This window comes from Oncorhynchus tshawytscha, unplaced genomic scaffold, assembly GCF_018296145.1.
Source record: "Oncorhynchus tshawytscha isolate Ot180627B unplaced genomic scaffold, Otsh_v2.0 Un_scaffold_7041_pilon_pilon, whole genome shotgun sequence".
NCBI classification, from domain to species: Eukaryota; Metazoa; Chordata; class Actinopteri; order Salmoniformes; family Salmonidae; genus Oncorhynchus; species Oncorhynchus tshawytscha.
Window position 1 is genome coordinate 60,211 of NW_024609821.1, and position 19,235 is coordinate 79,445.

A 19,235-nucleotide genomic window follows, 5' to 3' on the forward strand; every position below is an offset into this window, starting at 1 on the left:
TTCGCCCCATAGGTCCTGAGCAATCTGGAGCATGTTAGCATCTATGATCTCTCTGTACTTTGTTCTATTCATCTTTCCCTCGATCCTGGCTAGTCTCCCAGTCCCTGCCCCTGAAAAACATCCCCACAGCATGATGCTGCCACCACCATGCTTCACCGTAGGGATGGTGCCATGTTTCCTCCAGACGTGACACTTGGCATTTAGGCCAAAGAGTTCAGTCTTGGTTTCAGAGAATCTTGTTCAGTCTTGGACCAGAGAATCTTGTTTGTCATGGTCTGAGAGTCGTGCTGTCATGTGTCTTTTACTGAGGAATGGCTTCCGTCTGGCCACTGTACCATAAAGGTTGGTGGAGTGCTGCAGAGATGGTTGTCCTTCTGGAAGGTTCTTCCATCACCACAGAGGAACTCTGGAGTGCTGTAAGTGTGACTATTGGGTTCTTGGTCACCTCCCTGACCAAGGCCCTTCTCTCCCGATTGCTCAGTTTAGCCAGGCGGCCAGCTCTGGGAAGAGTCTTGGTGATTCCAAACTTCTTTTATTTAAGAATGTTTGAGGCCACTGTGTTCTTGGGGACTTTCAATGCTGTAAAAAATGTTTGTGTACCCTTCCACAGTTCTGTGCCTCGACACAATCCTGTCTCGGAGCTCGACAGACAATTCATTCGACCTCATGGCCTGGTTTTTGCTCTGACTTGCACTGTCAACTGTGAGACCTTATATAGACAGGTGTGTGCCTTTCCAAATCATGTCCAATCAATTGAATTTACCACAGGTGGACTCCAAGTTGTAGAAACATCTCTAGGATGATCAGTGGAAACAGGATGCAACTGAGCTCAATTTCGATTCTCATAGCAAAGGGTCTGAAATACTTATGTAAATAAGGTATTTCTGTTTTTTATTTTTAAAACATTTGCAAATATTTGTACAAACCTTTTTTCGCTTCATCATTATGGGGTATTGTGTGTAGATTTGATGAGGGAGGAAAAAATAATTGAATCCATTTTAGAGTAAGGCTGTAATATAACAAAATGTGGAAAAAGTCAAGGGGTCTGAATACTTTCCGAAGGCACTGTATGATGGATTCTTGGCCAGGGTTCACACGGAAAAAGAGATTTAAAAGTTTCAGTGTGACTTCTCTGGTTAAATAAAGGTTGAATCAAATGAAACGGAGCGGTGCTAGTTGCTAGGCTATGTTACCCTGCTGTAAAGACTTGGTTTAGTGGGTTGTTACATTTCTGTTTTGATGTGTCATGTCTAATAGAATGTGTATTCATTGGCCCAAACAATGGACAGTGTTCTGTAGGGCACACAATAGCAAAACGTTTTGCAATGGAATATTTTCAAAACATTTTCTACCTACTGAACAGGTGTGTTTGTTTGTGTGCGCACACAGGCCGTTGACCCAGGAGGAGATGGCCCAGCGCAGGGAGCTGGCCAGACAGAGACACACTGAGAGACTGGCAGCCATTCAGCAGACGGAAAGTGGGGAGGGAAATGCCCAATCAGGAAGTACAACACCGGCAACCACTCCTGGTGGAGACAACACCATAGGCAAGTGTCTCTCTCTCACACACACACACACACACACACACACACACACACACACACTCTTACCTTGCTAAAACCCCTGGCCTCTTTTCCCCTAGTGGTTTGGAAGCTCTGGCCATTTCCAATAACCAATATGTTCATGATGATACCACTGATACCAGTGTCTGTCTCATTGTCTTCCCTGACATGCAGGTAGTGAGGGTGTCTCAGGCCAGATGCAGGGCCTGCCTCTGAAGGCTAAACCAGAGGAGGAGGAGGAGAAGGAGACGTTCGTAGCCTTCGCCAGAGTCTACAGCGGGGTGGTCCGCAGAGGACAGAAGGTGTTTGTGATGGGGCCCAAGTACGACCCTGCACAAGGCCTGCGCATGGTAAGGATGTACACACTTACAGGCAGGCACACACACACGCAGGCATGTGGACACACACACGTACACACACTCTACAGAGGCACAAAACACATTTTCTGCTCAATTTGCAATATTCACCAGACAAAACAATAACTGTTCTGAAGATGAAACCAAATGCTGTTTGTTCAAAGAGCAGCAATCATACATTTTCTGCGTGTTTGTTTCCATCTCAAGATGTGTATTCCAAGGTTAAAGATAACATTGACTTCTATGATGAGGGCTGTGTTCCCCTGTGGCCTGGGCAACAGTAGTGCGCTATATACTGTAGGGAATAGGGTGCCATTTGAGACAGACAAGTCGTTGTATTATTGTTGCCTCGTCCCTCCTGGCGTCAGTAGCAGTACTACTAACTAACATTTGCTTTTAGAATCCAATATCACACAACCAATGTACTGGATGATTGGCTCTGATGCTCTAGAGATATAATGTTCTCTCTCTGTTTCTCTCGCTCTATCTCTGTCTGTCTGTATGTCAGCTCCCAGAGGGCAGTACTAGTGTGAGTGCCTGTCTCCCTCCCGTCCCTCACCTGGCCTGCTGCACCATGGACAGCCTCTACCTGCTGATGGGCAGAGAGCTGGAGGAACTAGAGGAGGTGCCATCAGGGAACGTACTGGGTACGTACTCAAACACCTACACCTACTTGAAGTGAATGGTCTTTTGAAAGGTTCATGCATAATAGGATATTAACTTGTTATCCAATGTTCTTTTTACTGCACGAATAAAGGTGAAAGTTACATCTTTCAGAGTTCTTTGAAAGGCCCAGTGCCGTCAGACGTGATTTTCCTGTGTTTTATATATATATTTCCACACTGAGGTTGGAATAATATTGTGAAAAAATATGGTAATGCGTTAGTGTAAGCGCTGTTTGAAAAGATTTGTCTGTTCTGGTGTGATGGATTTTTGGCCTTCCATGGTGACATCACCATGCGATAAATTAGTTAATAGACCAATAAGAAAGAGAGTTCCAAACCTCTCTGCCAATAAGAGCAAGTTTTCAGTTTTACCCTCCCCACTCATACCATACCCAGACAGAGAAATTGCACTTGGCTAAGAAGCTATTTTTTTGTTTGTTTTTTTGACAATTTTTATTGAAAACAATCACAGTCAGGTACTTAATTGTTACCCAGAAATTATTTGAGATTAAAAACTGCTGCATTGGACCTTTAAAGCTAGAATTCTTAGTTGCTACATACATTTTTTTAAACGGATAAATTAATGATACATTGATTCTTGAAGAATATAACTTGTAAATTTCTCATGATCATGTCGTACCCAATCAGAACCCAAAATATAAGCTTATTTTACTCCAATGTTTGTAAACAATGTGAATGTAAACACTGTACAGTCTCAACATGGTTGAAACTATCATTTTAATACTATTAACCTAAGGTCCTTGCATCCTTAGCTCTGTCTATGAATTTGATTTGAGTGGTTACATTTCTCCAGGCCCATCCCTCAGTTTTTCACCAAAACAGAACTGGATAAGTGTAAGTGTAAATGTGTGTGTGTGTGTGTGTGTGTGTGTGTGTGTGTGTGTGTGTGTGTGTGTGTGTGTGTGTGTGTGTGTGTACGTGATCACTTTGCAGATCTCTACATTCAATTTCAACTTTTTGCCTTGCCTATACCATTAGGACATTATGAAATAGATGTGCATTAGCCATATTGACTGTACAAAAGCTGTCTAATGCCCTTATCGTGGAGAAGATGATTTATCATGTAGTGGTCCTGTCAGCACCAGACTACACATCCAGTTCATCATGTAGCAGTCCTGTCAGCACCAGACTACACATCCAGTTCATCATGTAGTGGTCCTGTCAGCACCAGACTACACATCCAGTTCATCATGTAGTGGTCCTGTCAGCACCAGACTACACATCCAGTTCATCATGTAGTGGTCCTGTCAGCACCAGACTACACATCCAGTTCATCATGTAGTGGTCCTGTCAGCACCAGACTACACATCCAGTTCATCATGTAGTGGTCCTGTCAGCACCAGACTACACATCCAGTTCATCATGTAGTGGTCCTGTCAGCACCAGACTACACATCCAGTTCATCATGTAGTGGTCCTGTCAGCACCAGACTACACATCCAGTTCATCATGTAGTGGTCCTGTCAGCACCAGACTACACATCCAGTTCATCATGTAGTGGTCCTGTCAGCACCAGACTACACATCCAGTTCATCATGTAGTGGTCCTGTCAGCACCAGACTACACATCCAGTTCATCATCAAGACAGGAAAGACAGGGTCCTGAAGAGGGGACGTTTTTTTTGTTACTGAGTTTAGTACACTACCGTTGGGCCACCATTGGTGAAGAGTAGTGCACTATGTTGGGAATAGGGTACCTTTTCGGTACGCTACCCTAAGGCTCCGCTGATTGCTGCTAGTATGAAGCTATCATCATGTTGCCGGTAATTACAAGCCTATAAAGAGCAATGGGAGATTTATTTTGTCTGATGAAGAGCCACCATGCGTCCCAAATAGTACCCGATCTCTTGTTTTCTGCATTGCTTTTGACTGGGCCCATAGAGCTCTGGTCAAACAGTGCACTATATAGGTAATAGGGATATTGGACTATGCATTATCATCCAGTTTAATCTGCTTGGATAATGGACGCTATCGAGATCTGACACTTCAATAATGTTTCTACAAATGCATTGTTTTGTTATGCATCTTAATGTCTGATCAGCTTTTCCTGACCAAGATGGACAATTTTCTATCATACCAATGTCCATTCTAGTGTTTTATATGTAATTGTAAACTGGGCGGGTCGAGCCCTGAATACTGATTGGCTGACTGCCGTGGTATATCAGACCGTATACCACCAGTATGACAACATTTTATTGTTACTGCTCTAATTACATTGGTAACCAGTTTATAATAGCAATAAGGCATCTCAGGGGTTTGTGATATATGGCCAATACCCCCATGGCTAAGGGCTGTATCCAGGCACTCCGCATTGCGTCGTGCTTAAGAACAGCCCTTAGCCATGGTACATTGGCCATATACCACACCCCCTCGTGCCTTATTTCTTAATTCTATGATGGACACTATTTTCTTGGATATGGTGAAAATAAAGGATCCTGCATTGTAGTATTGTGAGTAATACTGTTTAGTGTATAGAAAATCTAGCCAAGTAACTGATTATAATAGGACAGTTATCCATGTGGAAAAACACACACACAACACACAGGACACACACAGAGTTGGCCATGTGGGAACCATCATGTCCTCTCCTGGTAGTTGAGTGTGGGCGAGGGGAAGAAACCATTGAAACGTCAGTGTGTAAACTCAGCCAGACTGTGGTCGCGTGCGCGCACACACACACACACAGGCTGTGGTCCTGATTAGAGTCTCCTTATTCTCTGACGGGTGGAAGAGTTCGCTGGAGAGGGGAAAGGACACACACCAGCTTGCCTGCATCTGATATCGGAGACTAATATTCCCCACCTCATGACGAGACACACAGCACGACCACATGACAAAGCAAGCTCTGTGTGTGAGAGACCCACTCAAAGATATCTCCCCTAAACAAGAATCAGACCTATACCACCCGGGTAGAAATCACTACATCACACACACACAAAGGGAAAGTAGCGTGCTGTAGAGCCATTGTGCAGAGCTCTCTCCTCTGTTTCCTTCCAGCTGTTAGAGAAAACTGATTCAGGAAATGAAGACCTCCATCACTGTTTAACTATGACATTATAGTCCACACACCACACCCATTGCTGATATTATTTGACCGTAAGTGAGCTTTTATGTTCTGAGAACGTCTCCCTTTATGTCGATGCCATTTCAGAGATCAACGAGCGGAAAACTGCCTCTCTGATTCCTCTTTGATTTATATCGTGCCCTATTTCTTGTGATAAATATATACAGTGGGCTCCAAAATTACTGGCACCCCCTGACTGGCAATGCACAAATAATACTTTAAAAAATATAAACAATATAATTATAGAGAGAAACTCAAAATACCAACGTGAGAAATACTGTACTTTATTAATGTTTCAATGGAACCAATCAAAATCATTCAATTATTTAATACAAAATACATTTAACCAAAATCAAGGTTTCATAATTATTGGCACTCCTCATTTAGTACTTAGTGCAACCACCTCTGGCAAGAATAACAGCATGGAGTCTTTTCCTGTAATGTTTGACAAGGTTAAGGAACACATTTGGAGGGATTTTGGACCATCCCTCTATGCAGATCCTTTCAAGATCCTTCACATTCTTGGGTTTGCGCTTATCAACTGCCCTCTTCCACTCAGCCCACAGGTATTCCATTGGATTGAGGTCCAGTGACTGAGATGGCCATGGCAGAACATTGATTTTGTTGTCACAGAACCCTTTCTGTGTGGATCTTGGGGTATGTTTCGGGTCATTGTCTTGTTGGAAAGTCCACCTACGGCCAAGTCCCAGCCTTCTGGCAGAGGCAACCAGATTGTCAGCCACAATTGCGTGATACTTGGTAGAATTCATTATGCCATCAATCTTAACCAGTGCCCCTGGACCTCTGGAATTGAACAGCCCCAACACATCACTGACCCCCCTCCATATTTCACCATGGGTATGAGGTGCCTCTCCTTGTATGTACCTGTTTCAAAACCAAACATGCCGATGCTGTATCTGACCAAAACGTTCAATTTTGGTCTCATCTGACCAGAGCACCTTTAAATGACGTTTGGCAAACTCCAAGCGCTTGCGTCTTGGTCAGAAAGGGCTTTCTTCTGGCAACCCTTCCAAAGAGCCTGTGGATGTGGACCCCAAGACACCACCAAGGCCTGCAATTCTTGGAAAATTCCAGAAAATGATGTCATGGCTTTAGAAGCTTCTGATAGGCTAATTGACATCATTTGAGTCAATTGGAGGTAGTTTACATACACCTTAGCCAAATACATTTAAACTCAGTTTTTCACAATTCCTGACATTTAATCCTAGTGAAAATTCCCTGTCTTAGGTCAGTTAGGATCACCACTTTATTTTAAGAATGTGAAATGTCAGAATAATAGTAGAGAGTGATTTATTTCAGCTTTTATTTCTTTCATCACATTCCCAGTGGGTCAGAAGTTTACATACACTCAATTAGTATTTAGTAGCATTGTCTTTAAATTGTTTAACTTGGGTCAAATGTTGTGGGGTAGCCTTCCACAAGCTTCCCACAATACGTTGGGTGAATTTTGGCCCATCCATCCTGACAGAGCTGGTGTAACTGAGTCAGGTTTGTAGGCCTCCTTGCTCGCACACGCGTTTTCAGTTCTGTCCACAAATTGTCTATAAGATTGAGGTCAAGGCTTTGTGATGGCCACTCCAATACTTTGACTTTGTTGTCCTTAAGCCATTTTGCCACAACTTTGGAAGTATGCTTGGGGTCATTGTCCACCTGGAAGACCCATTTGCGACCAAGCTTTAACTTCCTGACTGATGTCTTGAGTTGTTGCTTCAGTATATCCACATCATTTTCCATCCTCATGATGCCATCTATTTTGTGAAGTGCACCAGTCCCTCCTGCAGCAAAGCACTCCCATAACATGATGCTGCCAACCCGTGCTTCACAGTTGGGATGGTGTTCTTCGGCTTGCAAGCCTCCCCCTTTTTCCTCCAAACATAACGATGGTGATTATGGCCAAACAGTTCTATTTTTGTTTCATCAGACCAGGGGACATTTCTACAAAAAGTACGATCTTTGTCCCCATGTGCAGTTGCAAACCGTAGTCTGTTTTTTTTATTGCGGTTTTGGAGCAGTTGCTTCCTTGCTGAGCGGCCTTTCAGGTTATGTCGATATAGGGCTCTTTTTCCTGTGGATATAGATATTTTTGTACCTGTTTCCTCCAGCATCTTCACAAGGTCCTTTGCTGTTGTTCTGGGACTGATTTGCACTTTTCACACCAAAGTACGTTCATCTCTAGGAGACAGAACCCGTCTCCTTCCTGAGCGGAATGACAGCTGCGTGGTCCCGTGATGTTTATACTTGCGTACTATTGTTTGTACAGATGAACCTTCAGGCATTTGGAAATTGCTCCCAAGGATGAACCAGACTTGTGGAGGTCTTGGCTGATTTCTTTTGATTTTCCCATGATGTCAAGCAAAGAGGCACAGAGTTTGAAGGTAGGCCTTGAAATACATCCACAGGTACACTTCCAATTGACTGAAATTATGTCAATTAGCCTATCAGAAGCTTCTAAAGCCATGACATCATTTTCTGGAATTTTCCAAGCTGTTTAAAGGCACAGTCAACTTAGTGTATGTAAACCTCTGACCCACTGGAATTGTGATAGAGTGAATTATATGTGAAATAATCTGTCTGTAAACAATTGTTGGGAAAATGACTTGTGTCATGCACAAAGTAGATGTCCTAACCGACTTGCCAAAACTATAGTTTGTTCACAAGAAATTTGTGGAGTGGTTGAAAAATGAGTTTTGTATGACTCCAACCTAAGTGTATGTAAACTTCCGACTCCAACTGTGAATGTGTGTGTATATATTTATGTGTGTGTGTGTGTGTGTGTGTGTGTGTGTGTGTGTGTGTGTGTGTGTGTGTGTGTATATATAGTTAGATAGATATCTCATAGCCCATATCCTGGTTATGAATAGTCCTTGGAGTGAGACTGACATGGAGTTGACTTGTCACACAGACTGCATTCTATGATACTGTACAAAATTAATAACAAATAGGTTATGGCTGTCACCCCTTTCCCTCTTCTTGTGGTGGGTGGGCAGGCCTGCTTCCCCCCCTTTCCCTCTTCTTGTGGTGGGTGGGCGGGCCTGCTCTCGTCCTGTCTGACCGTATGGTTCATCACCGTGCCCACTGAAATACTGCTGAGTTTCCTCCATCGGCCACAAAACATCCTTCTAATCATTCATGCCTCCAGCTGCTTTTTAATATCGTTCACATAGCAAATGGCACCCTATTCCCTACATCAAGACACTCCAACCCTTTTCCTGGAGAGCTTCCCTGTAGGTTTTTGCTCCAACCCCAGTTGTAACTAACCTGATTTGAAGTTTATCAACCAGCTAGTTATTAGAATCCAGAGGGCTAGATTACAGTTGGATTAGCAGCCAGCATATTATTTCATTACAATCCTCCTCACTCTCCTTGATGCAACAGTCTCCCTCCAGACCCATTCATTTAATTCGATTTCTCAGCTTCAAAGACTCAGCCACAGTGCTTTGATCCCCTGCTAGTATTATAGGATTATAGAATAATTCAATTATAAGATCTTATACCAAACATACGCATGTATTCGCTCACATCATCGATGTGATTTCTGGCTCATGAATATTGAAACACTGAGGTGATATTTGAGTGGTTGTAGTAGAAATGCTGATGGACCCCCCCCCCTCCCCCAGATTTGAAATGTTTTTTACTTTTATTAATGCTTTAAGTTTATGAAGAGTGGATTGTTTCATGTTTCATTCATCACATTTTGGGGAGTGACACTTGTCGTGTCTTTGGCTATGCCGGATTAAGTGATATGAAATGCTATTCTATAAAATAATTTCTCCGTAATTAATATCACCTGATGGAGCTAATCATGTAAATGTAATTAACTAGAGAGTCGGGCACCACAAAATAATATTTATAGAGCTGTTATCTTCCGAATAAACTCTTAAAGACCTAGTAATATTTGACATCAATAGCAGTCAATATTAATCGTCCTTTTAATTCAGTCTCATCTGAAAGTTGTAAATTCTTGGTTATCTGCACGAACCCTGGCTAACAATTTGAATCAGCAATACAAAATTGGGTTTAATTATTTACTTACTAAATACCTAACTAATCACACAGAATTACACATACACATAATTAAATCATAAATCATTTTGATCAAAAAGTTGATTATTAGATCAAATACTGTAAATTGTTTTATTCATAGTTTGAGGCAACAAGACTTAATATGAAAAATAGATCTCTCTCACAGCTCTCAATAGCCTACATTGAGAACAGGTTGCCTTTCTTTGCTTGTATTTCACCATTGAGCAGTCTTTAGCATTCTGATCTGTTATATTCTGATTTTTTTAATTGTGCATTTATATTTTAGGAGATATAGAATTCAGTCTTAAACTTTATTTGTTACCATAAGTTTATTACCGTCAAGCACATGAACAGTAGATCAGCGACTGCTAGTAGTACATTTAAACAGTCGTTACCAGCTTCACTCTCCACTGCTGTCAATAGAAAACACACATGCATACTTTACTACATTGGACATTTTAGTCATTTAGGAGACGCTCTTATCCAGAGAGACTTACAGGAGCAATTATGGTTAAGTGACTTGCTCAATGGCACGTAGATAGATTTCACCTAGTCAGCTCGGGGATTCGAACCAGCAACCTTTCAGTTACTGGCCCAACGCTCTTAACCACTTGACTACCACCCAGCCTGTACATTTGTCAAAAATAAATAAATAAACCTAGTTGTGGGATAACGCCATGATTACATCGGTGCCAAGTAGAAGATGGCTTGTGTGTTTAATGTTTATCTAGTTAACGCCAATAGTTTGTCGCTCTGGTTAGAGACGTGGGCAGAATCAAACTCAGACACATACAAACTTTCATCACACCACAATGGGACCCAGCTGTATAGAAACCTAACAAAGAAAGAGAGTTTGAAGTCGTCGTCCAAGTAGTTGCTCCACAGAGAAAGAGAAGAGGGAGAAAGCGGCAGTAGAATGAATAAAGCTGATTCAACGCCAGGCAGCTTTAGGAAAACATTTGTCTTGCGTTAGGCCTGAGCCACGCTGCCAGCGGTGAGAGGAGACGACTCAGATCTGTTGAGCAGTAGGGAGGGAGTGCACTGATCTGGTCTCAACCACACCACATCACACCAGCGCACTGACACCATTAACCAGTATAGTCCAGTACACCCCGGTGTGGGCCAGTATAGCCCAGTACAGTCTAGTCCACTGTATAGCCCAGTCCAGTGTATAGCCCAGTACAGTCTAGTCAGTGTATAGCCCATTATAGTCTCGTACAGTGTATAGTATAGCCCTGTATAGTCCAGTATAGCTCATTATAGACCAGTTGAGTATAGCTCTATATAGACCAGTTGAGTATAGCTCTATATAGACCGGTTCAGTATAGCTCTATATAGACCGGTACAGTCTAGTTCAGTATAGGTCAATAGTTTAGTATAGCGCATTATAGACCAGTACAGTCTAGTTCATTATAGACCGGTACTGTCTAGTTCATTATAAACCAGTAGTTTATTCTAGGTTAGTATAGCTCATTATAGGTCAGTACAGTCTTTCAGTATAGTTAATTATGAACCAATAGTTTAGTATAGCCCATATACTACCCACCACTGTGACCTGTATGCTCTCGTTGGCTTCATATTTGTCACCAAACCCACTGGCTCCAGGTCATCTATAAGTCTTTGCTAGGTAAAGCCCCGCCTTATCTCAGCTCACTGGTCACCATAGCAGCACCCACCCGTAGCACGCGCTCCAGCAGCTACAGTGGGGCAATAATTAGCAAATAAATTCATTAAAAATCCTACAATGTGATTTTCTGGATTTTTTTTTTTCCTAATTTCTTCTGTCATAGTTGAAGTGTACCTATGATGAAAATGACAGGCCTCTCTCATCTTTTTTAAGTGGGAGAACTTGCACAATTGGTGGCTGACTAAATACTTTTTTGCCCCACTGTATATTTCACTGGTCACCCCCAAAGCCAATTCCTCCTTTGGCTGCCTTTCCTTCCAGTTCTCTGCTGCCAATGACTGGAACGAATTGCAAAAATCACTGAAGCTGGAGACTTATCTCTTCACTAACTTTAAACACCAGCTGTCAGAGCAGCTCACAGATCTGTACACAGCCCATCTGTAAATAGCCCATCCAACTACCTCATCCCCATACTGTTATTTATTTATTTTGCTCTTTTGCACCCCAGTATCTCTACTTGCACATTCATCTTCTGCACATCTTTCACTCCAGTGTTTAATTGCTAAATTGTAATTATTTTGCCACTATGACCTATTTATTGCCTTACCTCTCTTATCTTACCTCATTTGTACACACTGTATATAGACTTTTTTTCCTATTGTGTTATTGACTGTATGTTTGTTTTATTCCATGTGTAACTCTGTTGTTGTTTGTGTCGCACTGCTTTGCTTTATCTTGGCCAGGTCGCAGTTGTAAATGAGAACTTGTTCTCAACTAGCCTAATTGGTTAAATAAAGGTGAACTAAATAAATACATCTAAATTATTGGTCAGTACAGTCTAGTTCAGTGTAGTTCATTATAAACAACTAGTTTATTCTAGTTTAGTATAGGTTAGTACAGTCTAGTTCAGTTTAGCTCATTATAAACCAATAGTTTAGTGTAGTTCATTATACATCAGTGCAGTCTAGTTCAGTTTAGCTCATTATAAACCGTGTCGTTTCAGTCCTGGATGCTGAATGTTTATATCAGACAATAAATCATGGGTATGAAGCAAAAAGACTTGACTTTGTATTTATGTTGGGTGCCAGTTTATTGTACCAATAAGGTACCTCGGGGGTTTGTGGTTTATGGCGAATATACCACACCTTCTCGGGCCTTATTGTTTAATTATAGTTCAGTCTAGTCCAGTATAGCTCAGTACCGTGCCGTTTTTACCTATGAATGTGATTATACAGAGAGTCAGCAGTTTTAAGTTCCTTGGTGTCCACCTCACGAGGACTTGACATGGACCAACAACACCACCACTCTTGTTAAGAAGGCACAACAGCATCACTACTTCCTAAGGCTTAAGAAATTCAGCGAGCCACCCAGGTTCCTCTCCAGATACTACCGCTGCACCATCGAGAGCATCCTGATATGGTATGTAAATTGCTCTGTCCACGACTGCAAGCCCTCCAGCGGGTAGTGAAGATGGCCCAGTACGTCCCAACCCATCCTGGACTTCGACTCAAAATGGTGCCTGAGAAAGTCCCGCAGCATCTTCAAGGGCCCCACACAGCCCAGCCACAAACTGTTCACTCCCATACCGTTGGGCAGACGGTATCGAAGCATCAATCAATCAAATGTATTTATAAACCCCCTTACATCAGCTGATGTCATAAAGTGCTGTACAGAAACCCAGCCTAAAACTCCAAACGGCAAGCAATGCAGGTGTAGAAGCATGGTGGCTATGAAAAACTCCCTAGAGAGGCCAAAACCTAGGAAGAAACCTAAAGAGGAACCAGGCTATGAGGGGTGGCCAGTCCTCTTCTGTCTGTGCCGGGTGGAGATTATAACAGAACATGGCCAAGATGTTCAAATCTTCATAGATGAGCAGCAGGGTCAAATAATAATAATCACAGTGGTTGTAGAGGGAGCAACAGGTCAGCACCTCAGGAGTAAATGTCAGTTGGCTTTTCATAGCCGATCATCAAGAGTATCTCTACCGCTCCTGCTATCTCTAGAGAGTTGAAAACAGCAGGTCTGGGACAGGTAGCATGTCCAGTGAACAGGTCAGGGTTCCATAGCCACAGGCAGAACAGTTGAAACTGGAGCAGCAGCTTGTCCAGGTGGACTGGGGACAGCAAGGAGTCATCAGGCCAGGTAGTCCTGAGGCATGGTCCTATGGCTCAGGTCTTCCGAGAGAAAGAAAGAAAGAAGGAGAGAAAGAGAGAGAATTAGAGAGAGCATACTTACATTCACACAGGACACCGGATAAGACAGGAGAAATACTCCATATATAACAGACTGACCCTAGCCCCCCGACACAAACTACTGCAGCATAAATACTAGAGGCTGAGACAGGAGGGGTCGGGAGACACTGTGGCCCCGTCCGACGATACACTCGGACAGGGCCAAACAGGCAGGATATAACCCCACCCACTTTGCCAATGCACAGCCCCCACACAAGTAGAGGGATATCTTAGACCACCAACTTACCATCTTGAGACAAGTGTATCCCACAAAGATCTCCGCCACGGCACAACCCAAGGGGGGGCGCCAACCCGGACAGGAAGATCACGTCAGTGAGTCAACCCACTCAAGTGACGCACCCCTCCTAGGGACGGCATGGAAGAGCACCAGTAAGCCAGTGCCCCTGTAATAGAGTTAGAGGCAGAGAATCCCAGTGGAAAGAGGGGAACCGGCCAGGCAGAGACAGCAAGGGCGGTTCGTTGCTCCAGAGCCTTTCTGTTCACCTTCACACTCCTGGACCAGACTACACTCAATCATAGGACCTACTGAAGAGATGAGTCTTCAGTAAATACTTAAAGGTTGAGACCGAGTCTGCGTCTCTCACATGGATAGGCAGACAATTCCATAAAAAAGAAGCTCTATAGGAGAAAGCCCTGCCTCCAGCTGTTTGCTTAGAACTTCTAGGGACAGTAAGGAGGCCTGCGTCTTGTGACCGTAGCATACGTGTAGGTATGTACGGCAGGACCAAATCGTAAAGATAGGTAGGAGCAAGCCCATGTAATGCTTTGTAGGTTAGCAGTAAAACCTTGAAATCAGCCCTTGCCTTAACAGGAAGCTAGTGTAGAGATGCTAGCACTGGAGTAATATGCTAAAATGTTCTGGTTCTAGTCAAGAATCTAGCAGCCGTGTTTAGCACTAACCGAAATGTATTTAGAGCTTTATCCGGGTAGCCGGAAAGTAGAGCGTTGCAGTAGTCTAACCTAAAAGTGACAAAAGCATGGATGAATTTTTCTAAATCATTTTTGGACAAAGTTTAATATTTTTTTGCAATGTTACGTAGATGGAAAAAGCTGTCATTGAAACAGTCTTGATATGAGTAACGCCGAGGTTCTTCACAGTTTTATTTGAGACAACTGTATCAAGATTAATTGTCAGATTCAACAGAAGATCTCTCTTGCTTCTTGGGATCTAGAACAAGCATCTCTGTTTTGTCCGAGTTTAAAAGTAGAACATTTGCCGCCATCCACTTCCTTATGTCTGAAACACAGGCTTCCAGGGATGGCAATTTTGGGGCTTCACCATGATTCATCAAAATGCACAGGACAAGTCTCCGAATAACCTTAAGTGGCATGAGGTCTGATACGAACAGGCTCAGACAGCAATCAGACTGCTGAACATTTAAACTGGACTGACTATCTGCACTGACTCTCTGCACCTAAGCACACATGCACTCACTCACGCACACAGTTATGCATTCATCTCCACACACACACACACACACACACACACACATACACATTGCCTTCGGAAAGTATTCAGACCCCTTGACTTTTTTCCAGATTTTTTTAGGTTACAGCCTTACTCTAAAATTGATTCAAATCGTTTTTTCCCCCTCAATCTACACACAATACCCGGCAATGACAAAGCAAAAACTGTTTTTTAGAAGATAAAAAATAAAAAAATTACTTTTACATAAGTATTTTACTTAAAACACTTTACTCACTTTGTTGAAGCACCTTTGTGAGCGATTACAGCCTCGAGCCTGTAATGACATTACAAGCTAGGCACACCCTGAATTTGGGGAGTTTCTCCCATTCTTCTCTGCAGATCCTCTCAAACTCTGTCTGGTTGGATGGGGTGCGTTGCTGCACAGTTATTTTCAGGTCTCTCCAGAGATGTTTGATCGAGTTCAAGTTTGGGCTCTGGCTGGGCCACTTAAGGATATTCAGAGACTTGTCCTGAAGCCACTCCTGTGTTGTCTTGGCTGTGTGCTTAGGGTCGTTGACATGTTGGAAGGTGAACCTTCACCCTAGTCTGAGGTCTCTGAAGCAGGTTTTCATCAAGGATCTCTCTGTACTTTGCTCTATACATCTTCCCTCAATCCTGACTAGTCTCCCAGTCCCTGCCCCTGAAAAGCATCCCTACAGCATGATTCTGCCATCACCATGCTTCACTGTGGGGATGGTGCCAGGTTTCCTCCAGACGTGACACTTCGCATTCATGCCAATCTTGGTTTCATCAGACCAGAGAATCTTGTTTCTCATGGTCTGAGCGTCTTTAAGTGCCTTTTGGCTAACTCCAAGCGGGCTGTCACGCAGTCGTGGGTGAACAGGGTGTACAGGAGGGGACTAAGCATGCACGCCTGAGGGGGCCCTCGTGTTGAGGGTCAGCATGGCGGATGTGTTGTTGCCTACTCTCACCACCTGGGGGCAGCCCGTCAGGAAGTCCAGGATCCAGTTGCAGAGGGCTGTTCAGTCCCAGGCGCCTGAGCTTAGTTATGAGCTTGGAGGGCACTATGGTGTTGAATGCTGAGCTGTAGTCAATGAACAACGTTCTCACATAGGTGTTGAGGTCCAGGTGGGAGAGGGCAGCGTGGAGTGCAGTAGAGATTGGGAATCTGATTGGGTGGCATGCGAATCGGAGTGGGTCCAGTATGTCCAGGATGATGGTGTTGATAGGAGCCATGATCAGCCTTTCGAAGCATATCATGGCTACCGATGTGAGTGCTATAGGGCGATAGTCAATTAGGCAGGTTACCTTGGCGTTCTTGGGCAAAGGGACTATAGTGATCTGCTTGAAACGTAGGTATTACAGACCGGGTCAGGGAGAGGTTAAAAATGTCAGTGAAGACACTTTTTGGACACGTCCTGGTAATCCTTCTGGCCCTGCGGCCTTGTGAATGTTAACCTGTTAAAAGGTCTTACTCACATCGGCTATGGAGAGCGAGATCACACAGTCGTCCGGAACAGCTGGTGCTCATGCATGGTTCAGTGTTGCTTGCCTCAAATCGAGCATAGAAGCCATTTAGCTCATCTGGTAGGGTTGTGTCACTGGGCAGCACACGGCTGGGTTTCCCTTTGTAATCCGTGATAGTTTGAGTGTCAGAATTTAACCAATTTTACGATCTTAGTCCTATATCGACGCTTTGCCTGTGTGATGGTTCGTTGGAGGTCGTAGCAGGATTTCTAATGCTTCGATCACACCGACAGCTCCATTGCATTTTGGTAACCCAAAATGACATTAATTTCCAATGAAACGCTGCGTTTGCCTTGCAGCAAACAGCAGTTGCACTGAGTTCGGTGTGTTGCATACGTTGGCTTTATCGAATGTATGTGTAAAACGATATGCGTAGAAGGCTTGACAGAAATGGTATTAGAAGGTGAATGTTGAACTTCTGTTGCATACGTATCCAGATCATGTTGCATACTATTTTGCGCAATGACGCTGTCGGTGTGTTTGAAGCATTATAAGCCACCGGATTAGTGTTCTCCTTGAAAGCGGCAGCTTTAGCTCAGTGCCGATGTTGCCTGTAATTCATGGATTCTATTTGGAATATGTACGTACAGTCACTGTGGGGACGACAACGTCGATGCTCTTATTAATAAAGCCAGTCACTGATGTGGTTATCGGATGAGTCCTGGAACATATTCCAGTCTGTGCTAGCGAAATAGTCCTGTAGCTTAGCGTCCGCTTCAACGGACCGCTTCCGCATTGAGCGCATCACTGGTACTTCCTGTTAGAGTTTTTGCTTGTAAGCAGGATTCAGGAGGATAGAGTTATAGTCAGATTTGCCAAAGGGAGGGCGAGGGAGAGCCTTGTGTGTGGAGTAAGGGTGATCAGGAGTTCTGTTGCCTCTAGTTGCACAGGTGACATGCTGGTCAAACAGATTTCAGTTTCCCTGCATTAAAATTACCAGCCACCAGAAATGCTGACTTTTGGTGTGCATTTTCTTGTTTGGTTATGGCCTTACACAGCTCGTTGAGTGCGGTCTTAGTGCCAGCATCGGTTTGTGCTGGTAAATAGACAGCTGTGAAAATATAAACTCTCTTGGTAAATAGTGTGGTCTGCAGCTTATCATGAGGTAGTCTAACTCAGGCGAGCAAAAACGTGAGACTTCCTTAACATTTAGATATCTTGCACCAGCTGCTCTTAACAAGGAGACACACCCCTCTGTCTTAATCTTACCCGAGGCTGACGTCCTATCTAGACGATGCATGAAGAAACCCGCGAGCTATACTATATTGTCCTTGTCACACAGAGTTCATCCAATTTGTTCTCCAGTGACTGCACATTCGCCAGCAGAACAGAGGGCAAAGGCGGTCTATTTGTTTGCCAACGTAACCTCGTTAGTAGGCCGCCTCACACACAAAATAGCAGAATTGGTCAGGAGCCTGTAAAACGTCTGCTATCCACTTCAGCTTCATCTTCAGTGTGGGACACGTCACCCTGGTGATCTAACCCTGAAGAGGATGTGACTGTAGGGGGCACAGATGTCTCGGTTAGACCCTCGCAGTGGTTGAGTCAGGGGCGTGTGTTTGGTGTGTGTGTCTGTACCTGTCATAGAGGGATTGAGTAGGGTGAGATTAAGTTGTTTTGGCACGTGAGATGGGCTCGGTGGGGGGGGGACTGTGGGGGTGTGTATATTTCCGCCAGAGCCACTCAATCATCTCTTATTCAACCGTCCTTGATACACTTTCACGTCCCAGTAGAAACCCTGCTGCTGCATTCAGACAGTCATCTAACACTTCTCTACCCCCCCCCAGAGTTTATTGACCAGCTCTCTTCTTTCTTTCCTCTTCTTATCCTCCCATGCACCTTCTCTCTTTATATCTTGCTCTCTTTCTTTCTAGCTCACTCGCTCTCTCGGTTCCTTCCCCTCTTATTTTCCTCTCTCTCTCACCTTCTCCCTCCTCCATCTCTCTCTCTCCCTCATGTCTCTCTCTACATCTCTCCTGTATAACCTAGATTTGAAACTTTCCTGAAAATGCAGCCTTTGAGGGAGTGTTGTTAAGGATTCTCTTTTTCTCTTTTTGGGAGAGAGATGAGGGGGAGAGATGAGGGGGAGAGATGAGGGAGAGAGATGAGGGAGTGGGAGAGATAGCAAGTGAGGGAGTCAGAGAGCGAGCAAGAAAAAGAGAGGGAGAGAGAGACCTCAGGGTAGAAGGGGGGATCCCCGTTGACTTGCCTGCTCTGTTTCATTGTCTGTCTTTGAGTCAGTGCTGTTGAGGGTTGCAAAATTCCAGTAACTTTCCCAGGTTTTCCAGAAATCCTGGCTGGAAGACATCGGATTTCCTGCTTATTCCCCTCTAATTTCAGGATTCTTCCAACCGTGATTTCTGGAAAACCTGGGAATTTTGGAAAATGACTGACATTTTTCAATCCTAGAGCTGTGAGTGTTTTTCTCTGCTCCTGGTGTCTTGACCATAGTTTATACACTTTATTGTTTTAATCAGTACACCTCTGGTTTGAATACATCATCCTGAAGAAGGCACAGTGATGCCGAAACATTGCTGTTTTACCCAATAAATTACTGTGAGTTTATATATAGAGTGTGTAACTCTTTATTTTTTATAGCTTACAGTTTATTTTCTGTTAGTCAGCACCTCAACACTAAATCATTTTCTCTGGGTCTTCTCTTTTCTCTGCTCCAGGTCATGCTTTTTAAT

General features: G+C 43.7%; 1 protein-coding gene across 3 annotated transcripts in view; it reads left to right on the forward strand.

The window, feature by feature from the left end:
* efl1 (elongation factor like GTPase 1) overlaps positions 1-19,235 on the forward strand; it is a 111,802-nt gene that overhangs the window by 27,219 nt on the left and 65,348 nt on the right. For all 3 annotated transcript variants that reach the window (XM_042319011.1, XM_042319013.1, XM_042319012.1), the window contains exons 13-15: positions 1,390-1,547; positions 1,737-1,912; positions 2,427-2,565. In XM_042319011.1, the coding sequence (XP_042174945.1) occupies positions 1,390-1,547; positions 1,737-1,912; positions 2,427-2,565 (473 nt within the window). The remainder of the gene's footprint in view (positions 1-1,389; positions 1,548-1,736; positions 1,913-2,426; positions 2,566-19,235) is intronic.